Source organism: Apodemus sylvaticus, chromosome 4, assembly GCF_947179515.1.
Source record: "Apodemus sylvaticus chromosome 4, mApoSyl1.1, whole genome shotgun sequence".
Classification (NCBI taxonomy): Eukaryota; Metazoa; Chordata; class Mammalia; order Rodentia; family Muridae; genus Apodemus; species Apodemus sylvaticus.
The window spans coordinates 5,925,405-5,944,658 of record NC_067475.1 but is presented as its reverse complement, the minus strand read 5'-3'; the positions used below and the strand labels follow the sequence as shown (position 1 = coordinate 5,944,658).

Below are 19,254 nucleotides of genomic sequence, written 5' to 3'. Positions count from 1 at the left end.
ACTCTTAATTTAGATAGATACGCACCTTTAATCCAGATCTTGAGGCACACCTTTAATTTGCTGGAGGCCTGTATAAGGATAATGGAAGAAGGAAGAGTTCGTTCTTCTTTGCCTGCTTGCGCTTCCTCTCCAGAGCATCTGTTGGAACCTACTTCTTCAGGAGTCCAGCTTACGCTGAAGCACCAGCCTCCTGGGACTGAGCAAGTGCTTTATTCTTGAACTTCCCATTCACATGGCCATTGCTGAGTTAGTTTGGACTGCAGCCTATAGAATGAATATATATATTCATTCTATAAGTTCTGTGACACTAGAGAATGAGAAGGCTATACAGAGAGTGCAAGGATAGCCTGAGGACCCACAATGGGTCCTCCCTCAAAATGAAGAGGCAGAGCTACATCTTGGATATATTCTGAGATGTGTACACGCACTTGATTATACACGTGGGTGTACACTATCAACATTCCATGGGAGAGGGGCATGCAGATTCTCTGATTGTTGATTTTTTTCAGTTTTGAAATGATTTCAATATAAAAATTTAAAAAGGGTTGCTGAAAAATAATCAGAGAGGCCTTGCCACCGTTAATCACAAAGTGTATCTTAGAATTAATTCTAGGTTCTGGAGATCTTGCCAGTTTTTGTGAGAAGAGCTGTCCGCATTGGTTATTTTCTTGGCGGGAAGTTGAGATGCGGAAGGCTATACTTGAAGAGGGAAGGCCCTTTGTGGCTCACAGTTTAAAGGGACACACCTTACCATGGTGAAATGTGGCAGGCTCCATGATGGCTGGGGTGTGTAGCTGAGATGTCTCTCATCCCAGAGATAAAGGGTGTGAGCCAGGGCCTGGCTATAATCCATAACTGCCCCCCCCCCCCATTCAGTACTCCACCTCTTCCAGCATGCCTCCAGAACCTGAAGGTCTGGTTCCTCCTCAGCGCCACCATTTGGGCAGACGAGGACCAAGGGTCCGAACAGACGGGATGGTGCAGGAGATTGTACATTCAGTCGGAGACAAAGGCTAGCTTATACTCTGCAGCTACCAAGTGACCTTGTGCCTCATCTGTTAGCCTAGGGCTTGGATTTTATTAATTGCATTATCAAGCTTCTCCAGGTTTATAAATAGTAATCAGTAAACTAAATAATGCTCTTGAATAATCACACACAAAAACAATTTATAAAGTAAAACAAAGTATTTGCTAACCAGGAATGAAGATAGGATACAGAATGAAGATGTGACAGAAGCAGTGTCTCCTTGCTACCTGTCCTCAGTAGCTGGGCAATGCTGGGCCGTGTTTGTGTGGCTAACTGCCAAGAGACTGGCTGGTTTGTGTGCCTGAGAGTCTAGGCACACTTCTGTGCCTTCCTAAAGATAGGACATGAGTGGGCACAGGAAGGACAGAGCATTCTGAAGCAGCTTAGAGAGGCTTCTTGGAGACTCTGCAAGGATCCTGGGCGAGTATTCACTGACCTCTTGATTTGGTTTTATTTTTGCTTGAGGCAGTCTGTCTATGCTGTGCTTGCTGGCTTGGAACTCAGTGTGTAAACCAGCCTGGCTTCGAACTGGAGCGGTCCTCCTGCCTCAGCTGTGATCCTCCAGGCTCTGCTGTCTTTGATGGTTTTACTCAAAGTAAAGGGTTGTGAGGGTGGGAGGGGATGGTGTCCGTTCTGAGGGAGACTTATCAGCTGCTCCTGGATTCTGTCTTCTCTAACAGATACATTGTAGCTGTGAGGGTGGGAGGGGATGGTGTCTGAGGGAGATTTATTGGCTGCTCCTGGATTCTGTCTTCTCTAACAGATACATTGTAGCTGCTCAATAACGACTTAGGAAAATACACTAATAATTAGACATATGTTATTATTTCACACACATAAAGATCAAGATAAAAATCTGGCTATTGAGAGAGATGTTGCTTTTCCCTTTCAAGGCTTGTAAACTGTGTAGTAGTGAGAATTTTTCTTGGTACAACAGAGGAAGTCATTTCTGTGATACAAAGATGTGTGAAGTTTGTGTTAGCAAAATCATCAGGGATTCCCAGGAATGTGTTAGCATGGAGGGAAGACACTCCTAGCACTGAGTCTTAGGAGGGCAGCAGATTAGACTAAGCTGAAGAAGTAGATGGTTTAGCGAAAGGTGTCCAGTGGAGATAAAGGGAGGGTGTGATTCAGGGATGCAGAGACCCTGCAAAAAGGGAGAACTTGGCTGATGGATGAATCCAGGCTCCAGGAGGAGAGAGCAGAGGTGAGGAGCCACAAGGGCTTGCTCAAACTAGACCTGGGTAATAGCAGGCTCACAGCACGGCTTGTCAGCAGAGACAGGAGTATGATACTAATGTAGGGGGGGGGGGCACATTTGCACATTCAGTTTTTCTGTAAACCTGAAGTGCTTAGGAAAAAAAAGTCTATTAGAATGAATGAATGAATGAATGAATGAATGAATTCACTTCACAAACACTTGAACACTGTTGAGGTTTGGCTTGTAGCTATGTATTGAAATGCTAATTGCTGTATCCTAAGGTCTAGCTGCCTCAAGACAAGTCTAGTGCCTCAATTCTCACTTATACCAGCGATCGTTGTGCAAATCTTGCACCTTAATTTAAAGCTATTGGTTGAATAAAGATGCCGACAGCCTGTAGCTGGGCAGAAGAGAGGTACTGGGTCTTTAGTTCCCTGGCATGGGGAGGGTCAGAAAAAGGAAGAAGGCGCCATGGGGTAGGTAGATCGTGAGCATATGGCTGTCAGGGTTGGCCAGCTGGAGCAGGAGAGGTCAAGGTGAAATGTGGCAAGTGATAATTTGGGATTATTGATAGAGAAATAGACAAAATAGCACAGAGGGTTGGTATCTGGCCAGCTCTAAGTGTTTTTAAGACTTATTATAAGTATAAAGGTTTTGTGTCTTTTATTTGAGAATAAGGTGGGAGACACACCCCAAGTGATATTTACCACAACAGAACAGACAAAATTCTAGGAAATTAAACTATTTTACTGGGTTTTAACACATTAACATTTGTGCCTATTTGAATCCCTGTTAGGACACACCCACATGTGTAAAGCACCATGGTGGAATCGGAGTAGATTTTGATTGGTTTCCTTACGTAGCAGTGTTAGATCTATTTCTCCATCTCCAATTCAATTAAAGTCACGTCTGGCATCCATCACAGGAAGGAGGCAGTGGTCACTTTTCAGAGTCCCTCAACATTTATTCCAGGAACCAGTGCCCTCCCTCTTTTTGCAATGAGGACAGGACAGTTAAATTGTCGTGTGAGGGGCAAAGCACCTGTTCTGCCTACTATGTAGAGCTGGCTTCCTGTGAGCCAAAGAAACACGTCTGCTTGGCCATGAGTCGGATGATGTCTGGTCCAAGAACTTCAGAAACAAAGCTTGTGTAACGTGGAGGATTCAAACCTGGGGATGGATGACTACCCCAGGGGGAAGCAGGAAATTCCTGCTAGTACGGAGGCTAACACCCATAGTCCGGTCACTGCAGCTCAGGTCCCTTCCCGGGGTGCCCCCTGCACCCCTGCTGGCTGTCCTGTTTACATGTGGTCACTCCTGCCTGTTTGTCTGGCAGATCTTTTTGATTTTATTCAGTAATTCGGAAGCCAAGCCTAAGACATTCTAAGACTGTAAGGTTCCTTTCCTTACCCCAGCCCCCTACCTGGCAGCCGAGCTGTATATGCTTATATGTAATGTGCAGCCGCAGTTTCAAGAGTGCAAGTTGTGCACGGCTCAAGCACACAGCAGCACACAGCCCCAGGGCTGCCTGCCCTGCCCTTCACCACAGTGAAAACAGCATTGTTCTGATCGTAGACAGTATCAGAGGTCCCTGCTCATCTGACGAATCCACAAGAAGTCTACAGTGTAGGTCTGTTACAGCCTCTGCTCGTGTGGATTTTCTTCATGCTATCTGGAGTAAGTCTGTTAGCAACGGTTTCTAAAATGCTGTTGATTGACTTTACTTACATATTTAAAACAATAAGGATGAGAGTTACGGTTAACCCTCATTTCCAGATTGCCAATATTTGGAAAGACCTGACTTAAAAGATGTGCTTGTGTTAAGCGGATCACCCTTGCCTGTTCTAGGGCGTCCTTCTCAAACCTACCCATAAACACATAACCAGAACTAGTAAAATACATCTTAATGAAAGTTTAAAAAGTAATGTGTTTGGACATCAGACTGACAAAGGTTGAACGTGACAGTTAATTCTTTCAATCTTGTGAGATTTGGAATCACCCAGGAGACAGACATGCCTCTGGTGTCTATTTTATGAGGTTTAATCAGGAAGATCCATCCTGCTGTGGGCGGCACCATCCCCTGGGCTCCCTGACTATGGAAGCAATGTGACAAGTTGCCTCAGGCTCCTGCTGCCAAAGCTGGAGATGTCCTCTGCTCCCATGATGCTCCCTGATGCTGTCAATGTCATCTTCATGACTGGTGCATTTGAAAACAATGATGCCACCTTTCCTTTCAATGAGCAAAAATATAATGCTGCAATCGACTACTGCTGGTCACACTTTCTACCTGGCCCAGTCAGCCCTCAAGTGTGAACACAGCAGGTGTTAGAATTTGTGCAGAAGAAATGGAAACCCACAAAATGGAATGATTTGCTATAGGACCCGTGATGCTGGAACTCAAGTCCAGGGCTTCTGACCCTTCAAGCTGTCATAGCTCACGTGTTCTGTTTTACGGGGATGTCTGTGGCTTAGTGATCATTCTCAAGCAAGCTTAGAAAAGGCTACACCCACGTGTCTCAGAGGCTGCCAGCAGGAAGCTCTGGTGTGAGAGACCAAGTAGAAAGAAGGCTCAGGTATTTTCCTGAACAAACACTGACATGTGTATCAATTACTTTTATTCACAAGGCCAAAGCGAGAGGAAACCTCATCCGTGGTGAGAAATGCAAACTGACCTTCCCCTTACAGAAAGCTGGGGTGGGGTGAGGTGTTCCCACAGTTCCTGCTCAAACACGCATGATGCTGAGGCTACCTCAGAAAAGAATTAATCTTGCTTTTCCTATTTGAAACAGACACAAGAAGTTTTAAGTTTATTCGTAGAGTGACTCCTAATATGTTTTTAAAAAAGTCTTCAGAGAGCAAACATACACAAAGCTACTTTGAAAAGCCATTTACACTTACGTTTCTCTAAAATAGAGAAATTAACTCTTGCCTCCTGCAGGGTTGATGCCCTCGGCAAACCCTGACGCTCTTGTAAAGAGCAGCCGTATACCAGGTACCAGGGCCGACACTGTGCCAAGTCTCAGTCGCCTCCCAGGAGGAGTGTGGTGCTGATTCCCAGGCTGTCGCCACCCGAGAGCTCCCTCCCAGGGTCTTCAGTGGTAGATGGGTCACGTGCTTTTCCTGGGCTCCTCCTATTCTTACTTTTCTCTTTGATCTTGGAATGTGAGTTTGAAATGGTTTCTTGTTTGACAGCATGTTGTAGGCTGGTATAAAACCTGTAAGGAATTAAATATATGGTTACATATGTGACTATTTTGAAAATGAATGACTGAACCTCAAACTGGTCCTCTGTTCGAAGTGTGACAATGTCCACCGACTGCACCTTTTTGGCCTCTGTCACTGTAAAACTGTGTTTTCAGCTCTTTAAGGGCAGCACTAACGGGTGAAGCCAGCCTCGCAGACCCAGGTCTGGTGGAGCACCGTGTTTCCATCTTGGCCCGCTAACTGCTTGCCTTCTTCTGGACATTTGGCTCCTCCCACCACATCCAAACAGAGGAGAGTGCAGCTGCACGGCAGGCAGGACAGACTGCAGTCTCACCTGCTACTGCGCCTGGTTCACACACACACAGAAGGGGGTGTTCTGAGGGCTGCAGGGCGGGGAGCGGCCGGCGCTCAGTGGATGTAGTTTCTGCTCAGGAGGATGAAGGCTCTAGGGGCGGATGATGATGGCTACTAACCATGTGAATGTATGTAATGCTATTGGCTAAAATGGTAAATTTCTTATATATTTCACCACAGTAATAAAGATAAAAAAAAAAAAATCAACCAACCGCTGGAAACAGATTCAATTACTTTGCCTTTCTGATTTCTTTATTCTTAACAATATTATATGCCAATATATCCAGCCCTTTATTCTGTTTTATTTAATATTTTATTACACTGCTGATGAAAAGAAGAACATGGCTAATTTTTTTCTACCCAGGGCCACATGGCTTTGTCGGATCCAGGTCCGAGCCTCCTGCTAACAGACAAAGAAACCCTTCCTCTTGTAGTCAGAGGCAGACCTACAAACTTCGAGTTTTCCACCTGGAAGTTGTTATGTATGAAATATCTTACAGTGTCTGTCAGTCCCTGTCTTTTCCAGTCTCCAAATCGGCTCTTTACAAAGCAGGCCATGCTCCCTGGACCGCCCTGCCTGGCTCCAGACACTGTAGGCTCTCGGCTGTTGTGCTGGCTGAGTCCCTTCCCAGAGAGACAGGCGTGGGAACTACTTTTCACAAGCATGAACAGGAACAAGACCTTTTCTTACTAAAACTATTTTAGGGCCAGAGGAGAGATGGCTCGGCGGGTACTAGCTCTTGCTGCATAAGCATCAGGACCCGACTTCAGATCCTGGCACCCATGTAAAAGGTTCATGAGTGGCCTGTGGCTGCAGAGCCCGGAGTGAGGGCTATGGTGACTTTCTGACACCATCCTAGCACCAGGCTGAGTGATGTGCCATGTCTCAAGGGGATAAGGCAAAGAGTGATAGGGCAGGACAGATACCCCCCCCCCACACACACACAAATACATATCTGCACATTTTTGAGTCAATGGATTTAACTCATAATTGAGTCATCTGCAATATCACACAAATATCATACACATACATAAGCTGGTACACATGTGCATATACAACATATATACACATACCAGTCTCACATATATGACACATGTGACCAGACACTCATACATATGTATGCATACCTATTCACATGTGCATATGCCATACACACTTAAATCATACTTAGATACACATATGCACATAGATAACATATATTTCCCACAAATATTTTGAAGTTCTTTAACTCTTAACTTCAATTGTCATGCTGCTGATGAACTATTTGTGGCTGATGAACTGCTATTTGTTGGGCTGAGGTTTCCCAATTCTTTTAGAAATCTGCCCCTCCCGAGCCCACCCGTGGCTGGCAGCCGTCTCTCCCAGGATCAGGAGTTCTGTGCCTGCATCTGGCTGCTCCCTGAGGAGCCCTAATTTGCTCGCACACTCTGAATTCACACGTATTCTTGTAATCAGGATCTTAAGACACTTTTGCCCTTCTTTAATTTTTCCCTGATTTTATATGATGAGCCTGCTCTCTTGATAGCGGCATGCAAACTATCATCTCAAAACACATTTTTGAGTCAATGGATTTAACTCATAATTTGATTTTATGGTTGGTGAGCGTGGCTCAATTAACTTCGCCAGGTGTAGAGTTAGTTGATCTTGTGCTATATTTATAAACTTGTTGAAATTCAGGGCAGAAAACAGGAGAATCTGAACTGCTGCTTCCTGCGTGGTTGCGCTGCGAACCCGGCAGCCCCAGTCTACCGGCAGACAGTCAGGTGTGGCAATGAGCGTCCGAGTGCAGCTCATGTCTGCTGGGCAGCTGGGCAGGTGCCAGCTGCCGACCTGAGGGCTTTGCTCTGGTTAGATTGTCCATGCTTTGTGGCCAGGATTTATCGTCAGTTTTCCTAAACCAGGATCTGTGTGCTTCGTGCTGAGATGACCACTTCGAGTCAGGAATCAGCTGTTCCCTCCCCCACCCCAGTCTGGTACAGGTCCCACAGCTCCCTAGGGGAGGCTTCAGTAGCTCTAGGTACTCCAGGCTTCAGAGTTGTGAGTGACAAAGGAAGAAGGACCCTGTTCTGAGCCCACAGCAGGCACTGAGGCCTACATGCTATTTAATGACATGGGCAACTTTTCTTTGAGGTGGCATTTCCCCCAAGTTACATATGACACAATCAAAATACAACAGTGACTTGATAGAGCAGCGCTGAATGATCTGGTGGGACAGGGTTGAACCCAGGCTACTGTGGAGACTCAGTGTCATTGCTGTCACAGCACCTTTGTCTTAGCTGCAGTTGGACATCTCTTAAGTAGTTAGGGGGTTCAGGCAGCCAAGCCAAGCCACAGGCTCTTCTCCAGGATAAGGACATGACTCTGACCTCAATGCAGACATGACAGACAGACAGACAGACATCCTGTCTACATCCTGCTCTGAGACCAGCCTGAGAGGCTACTGCACAGGTCTTAATAGAGAGGCAGTGAAAATGGAAAGAAAAATGACTGAGGGATACTCAGGCCGTGATGCAATGTGAGATTTCCAAAAGTGTGGGGAGAAAGAAAAAAGGAAGTTACATAAAAATGCCCATCGCTCTGTAACTTGGAAATGTACAACTTGTACTGGTGGGCCACAGTGAGATGGCTCCAGAGGTAAAGGAAGTTGTCACACTCGCCTGATGGGGTGAGCTTGATTTTCAAAATCATGTAATTCACAGAGTTGTCATCTGACCTCTACAACAGTGGGCTTTGGCTCATTCACACGCACATGTACGTACACATACATACTCATGCAACACACATGCAAACCCTCTCACACCCAGTCATGCACACACGTGCACACACGTGCACTCACATATATACATGCATATACACCCACTCACACACTCACTACAGACACACAATCATGAACACAGACATGTATGCATACACACATGCACTCACATAAACACACATGCACACACATACACATGTGCACATAGTCATGTATGCAGATGTACACACATACATACAGTCATGCACACAGATGTACACACACACACACACACACACACACACAGCTTGCCTAGGGGACTTGAGTGGCACTGCTTGCATACAGAAGGCAGGCAGCATCTATAGAAACACTGTTAAAAAATGCTCATCCATTTGCCAGGAGGTCCAACTGGAAAGCAACAGTAGAGGATGTGAATTGGAATCCAGCCTCCTTTGCAGTTGACCAGCGAGGCAATTTCAGATTTTCTCCATGACAACGGAGAAAATTGTTGGTGAGCTAGCCTGGGGTCACTGTCAGAGTGGAAGGAGGAGTCTAGGCAGCATCCAGGGCAGCGAGCACAGCTCCCCTCAAGCTGTCCGCACCACTGTCAGACTCTCTCTTTAGCAGTGCTGCTGGGGGTCACCTCTACCTGACTCTGCAAAGCCTCCTTCTGCAATCACGGGCGCCCATCTCAGTGTGCTCGAGTTCCACTGGAGACCTCAGTCGCTTTCCTTTTCTCCATAGGACAGATACGATCACATAAGCGGTCTGGATTATAAGGACATGCGTTCCTATTCCAAGTACGATGCAGGCATATATGAGTAACATGGGAATAAATAATTAACTGTACCTTCCGATTCTTCTCTTGTTTTCCTCCATTTTCTGATTTGCTATAGTTACCAGGAACTCAATATATTCCCCTGTCACCATTGGTTTTCCCTTGTGGGTTAGTGGGACTTCCAATCCATGTGTACTCCGGACAGCCTGGAAGAGTTAGGAGTGTAGACGTGAGGAGCAGAGACTCTGAAGATGAGAGACAAGTCCCAGTCAGGGCTCAGTTAGAACTTTTACCTCCTATTACAGCGTGTAGGCCCTTGATTTCATGTAATTTACCAAACTCCAACCAAAGGAGATGAAACAGACTTCTGCAAGGACAGTCTATACATCCTTTTTCAGGGAAGGAGATGATATCAAAGAATTTAATAACTTTGTACAATTTCAGCCAGGTGTGGTGGCACATACCTGCAATCCCAGCACTTGGGAGGCAAAGGCAGGTGGATTTTTGAGTTTGAGACCAGCCTGGTTTACAGAGTGAGTTCCAAGACAGCCAGTGCTACACAGAGAAACCCTGTCTCAAAAAAAAAAAAAAAAAAAAAAAAAAAAAAAAAAAGAATAAAAAACAAAATAAAATAAACAAAAAAACAAAACAAAACAAAAAAAAACAAACCAAACCAAACCAAACCAAACCAAAAAAACTTTGTATATTTTCAATCTTACTATGGCTTAGAAAGCTTTAGCACATGATTCAAAGAACATAAATAGATGATGATACATCAACAGGGCCTTCAAGGAAGACCAAGAGTGTCTTGGAGCACAGCGAGCGGGAGCCCCGCCTCCTCCATCCTGCAGCATGGTCTCAGCCGCTACCTCCCTGTGCATCCCGAACTGGGTGCAGGGAAAGCACAGAGGCAAACAGAACAAAGCCCACTGCACTGAAGAATGTGAGCTTCCCGGTGGCTGAGACAGCGCAGAGGCACACAGCCTGGTCCCTGCCTCTAAGAGCTCCCGCTTAGAAATAAACAACTGCACAGAATCACAGTGTAGCATGGGTGTTAAGACAGAAGAAGCACATGAATCCTTGTATGTGTTCACACACTCACAAGTGAAACATGCTGATAACATGACAGATGCTCTGGTGAAGTCTGGGGCTCGGCTCCACACCAAAGCAAGCATTTGACAGGAATTCCCAGGGACAAGGACAATTTCCTCAGATACAAAACCAGAGAGTGGATATTCTAGTCAGAGCAGCTACAGCGGTAGAACAGATTCCATGGCTGGAACATCTCTCTCTCTCTCTCTCTCTCTCTCTCTCTCTCTCTCTCTCTCTCTCTCTCTCTCTCTCTCACATACACACACACACACACATACACACTCACATACAACATTGAAGGCTATGAGTATCAGGGAAAACCCTGGGAGATTCTGGTGTTTTAAAGGAGAGATTCTGGCGATACTGGCTAGAGATTGGGAGGGCTGGGGGAGACCTCTCAGAAGCCTGTCAGGAGACAATCTTAGAAATGAGGGCCGTATGCTGGTGCTGGCTCAGGACCAGGGCCAGGGTGCAAAGGCACAGAGGCAGATACAATCAGACCAGTTACTAACTGGAAACAGGGAAACATGGAGAGAAAGGTAAAGAAATGTGTGAACTTTTCCCCCGGGCACCTGATATGTTGTGGCGTGTAGGCTTTGATTTACAGTTTAGTCATATTTTAGGTTCTTTGAGAGCCACCTCTGTTTGGGAAATAGGCTCTTTGTTAAAAATACAGAGAGTAGAGGGCTTAGAACAGCAGGAATGTGACAGTGCTCAGATGCAGCATGTGCTGTGTGAAGAGCAAGCACCACAGAGATCAGAACTGGGCAAAATTACTGTGGGTCAGCTTGGCCAGGGAAGGACAAAAAGAATGTAGGCTGTCAGGATCTTGGGGCCATCTAGATCAAGGGCCGGCAAACATTTTCTGAAGAGACAGATGCCAAGCTCCCTTGATTCTGCAGATCACGCAGGATGTCACTACTCAGTTTTGATGCAGTGACACAAAACAAGCTGGATGCAATCGCTCATCAGAGGGTGGGGTGAACCTGCTCCCCAGGGGCTGGACTTGGCTCAAACAGATGTGAGCATTACGGAGCTCACACATGTTTGTGAAGCACAGCTGTGGACAGAGGTTATCGATATGAAAGACTTGATGGCTGTGAATCTCTCTATGCAGCACAACCACATTTATCCCATCATCCCTGATGACTCAGGACACTGCTGGTAGAGCAAGGAACAGGTTCAAAGTAAGCAGAGAGTGCAGTGTAAACCAGTAAAACAGGGACTCGGACATGAATCCAAGGTCTGGGTTTCCTGTCTCGGGAAGGGCCTGGCCACTTTTCCCGGGGCTCAGACACCAGTAAGGACGTTTGAGGAGGAGGAAATGGGCAGGAGTGCTAAGACAGTCCCAGCAATGTTGTTCATGTCAGACTCACTGAATTGTGTCGAGAGAGTCTCTGTACTATGTGGAAGCCTCACCTGTCCATAAACAGCTAATGGCCTGTAAGCTGATGCAGGGTTAGAAGGTGGGACATCTGGACAGAGGGGGGAATGCTGGGAGATAGGCAGGGGGAAGATCCACCACCTGGACCCTAGGAAGTTGTACATAGGAAGCTGAGGCACAGTAACCAGCCACATGGTAGAAGTTAGCTTAAACAGGATAACTGAATTGTGAGCTAGCAAGAACAAGCCCAAACTTCTTAGAGTCATTCTTTGGGAACTGGAGCACAGGTAGAAAAGACAGAAGTTAAGAACCGTTCCTGCCGACGGCACCTTACCAGCATGATCTTCCCTCGCTTTCCCACGGTGATGCCAGAGTTCCTGAAGCCAGAATCAACTGCCACTGAGTGCTGCAAGAAAACACAGTACTCTAGGTTCTGGTATGCCCACTATCCAGGCCCTCGGCTGTGTCCCATAAGTGGCAGAAACAGATAACTACAAAATCACTAATGTGCTTGGCTGTGTAGACAGCACGTCAAAGCCCTGCTACACATCACAACGCCTGTTACACATACCCCAAGAGCAGCCTTGGAAACATCACCAAAAGAGGGTAGAAAAGACTTCTGACGCATGACCGTGAACTAAGGCTGATGACCAAACCATGTTAGACAGAAGCAAACTTCAAACAAATGAAGTGCTTTCTCTAAGGAAGGAAACAGTTCCCTCAGCATGCTTTCAAAACCACAACCATGAGATGTTCTGAGCTTGCACCCTGAACCCATGTGCTGTAAGAAGACACAGCACTCTAGGTCCTGGTATCAGGTTCTGATCTGCCACTGCACGGCACAGACGTTCCTCAGCTCAGCGGTTCTTGACTTGGCTTTGTCCTTTAGAGAGGTTCTGCACTGATAGGAGAGAGTGCCCAACTGTCCCAATTACAGGGTAGTTGTGGTGGCAGGAACACTGATATATAAGGGGTCATTTAGTCAGGGATGCTACCACTACATTCTATGGTACAAAGAATCAAATATCAGAAGTGTAGGCATTGAGAATTTACTCTAAGTGGCTCTCCTTTTGAGATGTCATCAGTGCCCTGTGTTGGGTACCATGTGGATTGTCTTGACACGCCCCATCTCCGGGTCAGATCACTCATCCACAGTGCTTTGTGTATTAGAAACCCATCTCTCACTCAGCCAGGCTTTGACATAGGACACCATCACCCATCCAATGACTCCGGGTCCAAAGTGAGCTTGCCCTAGCTTTTTAGCCTTCTAACCATCCCATCCCCCACTCCCACATATAATCCCTTCAGATTGCAGGAAGACCATAGGTTCCTTCAACCTTCAGATCACACCCAGCTATACCCAGCTCTCCATCTCTTCAGGCTGTTCAAACTCTCATGACCCTCGCTCAGACTTCTCCAGGAGTTCATTTCCATCCACACCCTTTACCTTTCCTTACAGAGCAGTGGCAGGGGCGTCCAAACGCCACACCACAAGGGTTACATAGGTTCTGTGTGGCTGAATACCTGCCTTCTTCTCTGTCTCATCTGACTTCCCTTCTGTTCTCTGAATATTCAAAAGCTTTTCTCAACAGCAGCCTTTATATCCTGCCTGCTGGTTTCTCAGGGCCCTGTTGCCCTGCAGTTCTCTCTGCAGGTAAGCCTCCCGGCTGGCTGCCTTCTTGAAGCTTTTTCCCGTTGCCCTCAGCACAGTGCCCTGACCTGTGGTAAGCAGCACTTACCCCAGGGAGAAACTGTCTTCTGACTGCCTGTCTCCTTCCCCTGGAATAAATACAAACTCTGGAAAGACCCCCTCCCCTCGGCCTTTCCTACTCTTCTCTGGTACCTGATACGCTGGGTAACACTGAGCGTGCTCATAGGCACCGCACAACTGTGCTCCACTGCAGTGAGCTCCAACATGCAGTCAGCATGCTAGACTTTCACAACAGCGTCTGGGCTTCACTGGGATTAGCATGGGGAACTGGACCTGGGTCTGTGTGGTGGTTTGAATAGGTGTGGCCACTTTAGCCTCACGTTTTTGAATGCTTGGCCCACAGGGAGTGAGTGGCACTATTAGGAAGTGTTGCCTTGTTGGAGGAAGTGTGTCATGGTGGGGGTGGGCTTTGAGGTCTCCTATGCTCAGGTTCTACCTAGTACAGAAGAGTTTCCTTCTGGTAGCCTACAGAAGCATCAAGATGAAAAGCTCTCAGCTCCGTCTCCAGTACTACATCTATCTGAATGCTGCCATGCATCTCCCCACGATGATAATGACAGGACCTCTGACGCTGTAAGCTAGGCCTGATTAGACGTTTCTGTACATGGGTTGCTTTGGTCACAGTGTCTCTTCACGGCAATGAAACCCTGAGACAGTACTGAAATGTGGACGGTCCAGCTTAAGCAGCACTGGCGGTACGCTCTGGAGTGAGATGAATAAGACAGATCCAAGGCTGGGGGAGACAAAGCCGCAGGCTGCGGAGTCCTGTGTCGTAACCAACGCTTTGAAAGCGTGTCTGAGTGCTCCCGCTTCCTTCCACTCCCTCCACAGTGACTGTGACACTGTGGCTCTGCTGTGATCCCAGATGGGCATCTAGGATGAGATGCATGTCTGAAGCCTGGGCACTCTGTGGTGCTGTGAGGCACTGTGGCTCTGTGGCGCTGTGAGGCACTGTGGTGCAACACTGTGGCACTGCTGTGATTCCCTTTACCACTCCTTTCCCCAGGCTGTCCGATTCCTGAGTGAACTCATCACTCTGTGTCTCTAAAGCACATTTTGACTCTGTCACCCTCTCATGTTCTTTGCTGTCCTCTCAGGCCATGCCGCCACACTCCACCCCACCCCACAGAGGCCACTATGGGAGCCCTGACTAAACAGGGGCAGTACTAGGCTCTCAGAACACAGTGCACCAAGCCTTTGCAGCTAGCACTTGCCTGACAAGGCAACCAGCCTTCTTCCTTAAAGGACCCTATCTTTCTCTCCCCTCTATGCCCTGCTTCTTCTGCTTTGTGAATACACCAGTCCCTTCTTGCCTCTGAAATTGTGTCCTGGGAACATTCTAATCTGCTTGGGATCCTTGTTTCCCAGCTGTAGGCCTATCTCTGCTTCTTCCTTTCCAGTCATAGGTTCAGGAAGTTCTTCAGAGCGGCGTGTGAGTGAGGACCTGCACAAGCTCTACCAGATGCTCCGTGGCACATACGTGTGCTTACTAAACTACACCTGCAATGAGACAACTCTACATGTCAGTGAGGAGAACGTGTAAGAAGAGCAGGGAGGCCTCAAACATGCAGTTCCGGAGCTTTCTTCTAGAACTCAGCCGGAAAACCAAAGACAGCACTGTGAATGTCACACGAACGGAGCTGAAGGGGCAGAGGGCCATGTGTGGGCACTCATTTTACTTTCCCGGAGATTACCAGGAGTCCCTGCTCCTAACTCTTGGCATAAATACCTAGACCAACCAAACAAATGAGGACAATAAGTCAAAACATCAGCTGAATCAATCAACATCAAATCATTTTAAAAGGTGGCTCAAGGCCTGACAGATGTCTAAACTCAAGAGCAAGCTTGAAGTCTTACCAGGGCTTGAGCATCCTGCAGTGTCCGGCATTGCACATGGAGGATAAAAGGTTCAAACTTCAAAACAGCTTCGCTGGTCGCACCCTTCAGAGCTGCCATCTGAGGGAACCAAAGGTCAGCATGAGACACAGCTGTCGCATCCTGTCCTGTCAACCTGTCGTCCCGCCCACCTTCTGCTTCCTAGACATTTTCCCGCTCACTACCCGCACTGAGATATCCGTGTCCTCTGCCTTCTTGACATTTTTATTACAAACATTATTCTTTGCTTATTGTACTTAAAGTTTCCTATGAAGGGGAGGAGCCCTCGCCCTTCTACCTGAGAATGCCCGAGCCAGCCATGCCTCTCCACGCCCACTTCTTTCCTTCCATCTTTTCTGTATAGGATGGGGCTGGACTTCCACAAGGACCTGGAGGGAAAGGTCTCCGCCTGACACAACCTTCCCTGTGCACACCTAACACTCCAGGCTCAGAGACGGCACACTGGGCACGCCCGTGAACATGTCCACAAGAGATTCTGGTGAATGGGAAACACATTTCCAGTGCTGAAGCTGGCAATGCAGAGTGAAGTCCTCCCTTCTTCTTTTATAATTTTTATCAGGTTGCAAAGTTATTAAATAACAGAGCTGAATGAAAGATTTGGACCCAGTGAGCCAAATGCCCAAACTCCCCGTGCTGAGCTGCAGGCACGCAGACACGTCTGCACGGTCACCTCCTACAACCCAACAGGGCGGACATAGCAAAAGCCTCCCAAGCTTCACAATCTCCATCCATCACCGTCACACAAGGGGATGTTCTATTCGTTATTTAAACTGCGGATTTTTAAAGTTCATTTGTTAACTTAAAAACTTACCATATCATGTTTTGCACAAGGTTTGTGTGTGACCAGCAGCCAGCAGCAGTGCTGTTTCTGAACTGTAAGACCGTTTGTGCTCTAAAAAGACAGACAACTTAATTATAAAATTTAACAAGGTAAGTACATTTGCATTGTATAATATGATGGGCATGCTTAAATTAGTACTCAAAAGGATTACTGAAGATAATTCAATATATTTTGGGTTAAGATAACCTAGAAGAAAAGTCAACTCAAATAATTTAGGGCTTGACTGGTAAAAGTACTCAGGTGTCTTCAGAAACACGGCTGTGCGTTCTGTTTGCTTCTGTGTTTGTGTTGTGATGCTGGGGATGAAACCCAAGGCCTTATGAATGCCAGGGGAGCACACTTACTGTGGGCCATACGCCCCTCTGGTCATGCTTTTGTTCCAAGAAAAAGACGATGAGGGACTTACATGTTAGCAGCATTTCATCATAAAAAATGAAAAAAAGGTGAGGTGTAGAACAGTGTGGCTGACACCGGGAATACCTACCACTCCCCGACGCCTGTGATGGGCACTCCTTCGGACACTTTCCTCATCACTATGGAAGTTTATTTGATACTTCTTTTCTTTTTTTTTAAAAAAAGATTTATTTATTTATTATATGTAAGTACACTGGAGCTATCTTCAAACACAAGAAAAGAGGGTGCCAGATCTCATTACAGATGGTTGTGAGCCACCATGTGGTTGCTGAGATTTGAACTCAGGACCTTTGGAAGAACAGTCAGTGCTTTTAACCGCTGAGCCATCTCTCCAGCCCCATATTTGATATTTCTAAAGTAGATTGTATATGCAAAGAAGCAAGGAGCAATGTATCAAAGATCATCATTACAACACTGACTTAAACATTGCTTCTTTGCAAATTCTAATAGGTATATACAGACCATTCCCTCAGACACTGCAAAGTGAGGGCAAGAAACCACATACACGAAGGTCACTGTGTCTCTAAAATAGCCATGTGCACAGAGCTCTGGAGGACCTTCTGGGACTGGAAAGCATGGGCCCTGAATGACTCGTTTTTATGGTTAGGCTTTAGTAACAGGTATTTGGCCTTGTGCTGGCTGATAAAAACCTCAGAGCCAAATTAATGGTTTACATTTAACAAATGTACAGAATCTCATACTATGACTTGGAATATCTCTGGCTTATCTATGTTTTTCTCATCCTGATTTTTTCTTCTTTCCTTCTTTTCTAATAAGGCAGAGTAAAAATCAATAGCCACAGAGCATAAGCTATATAAACTAAAAGAGGTTCGGAGAGAGTCATAAGACAGTTCAGAACGAACGGTCTCTGCTCAGTGGGTCCTGTCCTGGTCTGCCCCTCTTTCTGCGTCTGGCAGAACAGTGGAGCTTGGAGACTCGAGTCTCAGATATGTGGATATAGGGGAAGCATTATAGAACCGCTACTGCAGAAGCTGAGGCAGGAGGATTACAGGTTCAAGGACTTCTCAGTCTATTAAATGTGTTCAAGATCAGCTGAGGCAACTTCGAAAGATCCTGTCATAGAGGTTAAAAGGGGGGGGGGGAGGGAGGAGGCTGGAGGTGTAACTCAGCGGTAGAGCATCTGCGGAGCATGGTCGAGACCTTAAGTGCAGTTCTCAGAACCGACACTCCTAAATGAAGAACAAGCCAAAACAACTAAAAGCCAGGAAGAGAATAGTTCGATTTTGGCAGGTAGTTAAAATGAGGAAAAGATTGCAGGGTACAGAACAATATAAATTTGAATTTTCTAAAATAAGAAATGTGTCACAAAGTTTCAGCACAGATATTTAGTCAAGAAAATTCTGCTTAAAAAGGCAAATATATAAAACTTAGGTTATATTATTTATTTATAATTATATTATATATAATCATAATTATATATAATATATTCATTATAGACATTTTATATACTATAGTTCAGTATATTTATATACTATATGTATATATAGTTATAAATTATATACATTTATAAATAAATTATATACATACATATGTCTATCTATCATCTATCTATCTGTGAATGTGTTATGTATGTGTTGTGTAACATGGCTTGGAGGAGAGACAAGAGTGTTTCAGAGACTCGTCTGAAAACACCCAGGCAGGACAGTGGTAGAAGGGATGTGGGCAGCTGGCTTGTGAGCAAGACTGTCCATGAACAGAACGAGCGTGAGTGACGGAAGCAATATAAACATGAACAGACCCTGCTAATCCGGGACCTCGGTAAATAATTAACGAAGCAGGACCTAGCGACTTTCAACCAGCAATGTAGGCCACCAGGCACGCTAAATGCTGGAAATGAATTATCCTATCTCGCTCACTCAAAATCCTATGCGGTCGATATTGTCTAGTTATCCTCTGTTCGTGGGACAGGAAGAGGATGAGAGCAGGTACATTTTCTAACAGTCAACAGTTTGCAGCCAGGGGCTCAACATCTAGTAGTTTCATATAGAGCTAAAAATGGCCAGGGCTGCAATAATGAAGTCGGCCACGAGGGGGCAGAGAGCCCTTAACCTTAGGATGCCCATCTAGAAGTGACAGCGACTAGGTAGGAGCGGTTGGAGGGTGGGCGTGACCCAAGGGACTAGAGACTTTCCTCTCGCGTTCTCTAAGCCCAATTTCCTAGTTTTTGCCACTTAAGCTAGTCCGACATCATTTGGAGGTCTTACTAGCATTACAACATCGCTTGTAAGGGTACCAGGGAGATAACAAACAACTCTTTGGAAGCACAGGTCACCGAGATCACTGTCCCGACCGCACACGGCTCCCCGGGTCAGGACCTCACCCCGTCCAGAAGGAGGATGCGGCCTGCGCAGGAGCTGGTAGTGAAAAACTCTTCCCGCGAATTCAGGAGCTCCACCACCTCCGCCGCGTCCTCGTCCACACTGCCCTTCCGGCTAAGGTCCGCCTTGCTCAGACTCTGTGCCTTCCATCGGCCGAACTCTGCGCTGCGGTCCATGAGCGAGCGATCTGGAGCCGGCTTTCTCTTGCTTTGGAATTCGCTTTCTTCTCCATGGGCGCAGCCATATTGCCGGCACGGTGGCCGGAGAGGACCAAACCTC

General features: G+C 46.5%; 1 protein-coding gene across 1 annotated transcript; it reads right to left on the bottom strand.

Annotated features, from left to right (window-relative positions):
- Positions 1–4,820: 4,820 nt before the first annotated feature.
- On the bottom strand, positions 4,821–19,246 carry Tyw3 (tRNA-yW synthesizing protein 3 homolog). Its single transcript, XM_052178866.1, has 6 exons — positions 18,978–19,246; positions 16,193–16,273; positions 15,343–15,441; positions 12,109–12,180; positions 9,371–9,504; positions 4,821–5,442 (listed from the first exon to the last, which is right to left on the bottom strand). The coding sequence occupies exons 1-6, from the start codon at positions 19,149–19,151 to the stop codon at positions 5,247–5,249; spliced, it is 756 nt and encodes a 251-aa protein (XP_052034826.1). The 5' UTR covers positions 19,152–19,246; the 3' UTR covers positions 4,821–5,246.
- Between the last annotated feature and the right edge of the window lie 8 nt (positions 19,247–19,254).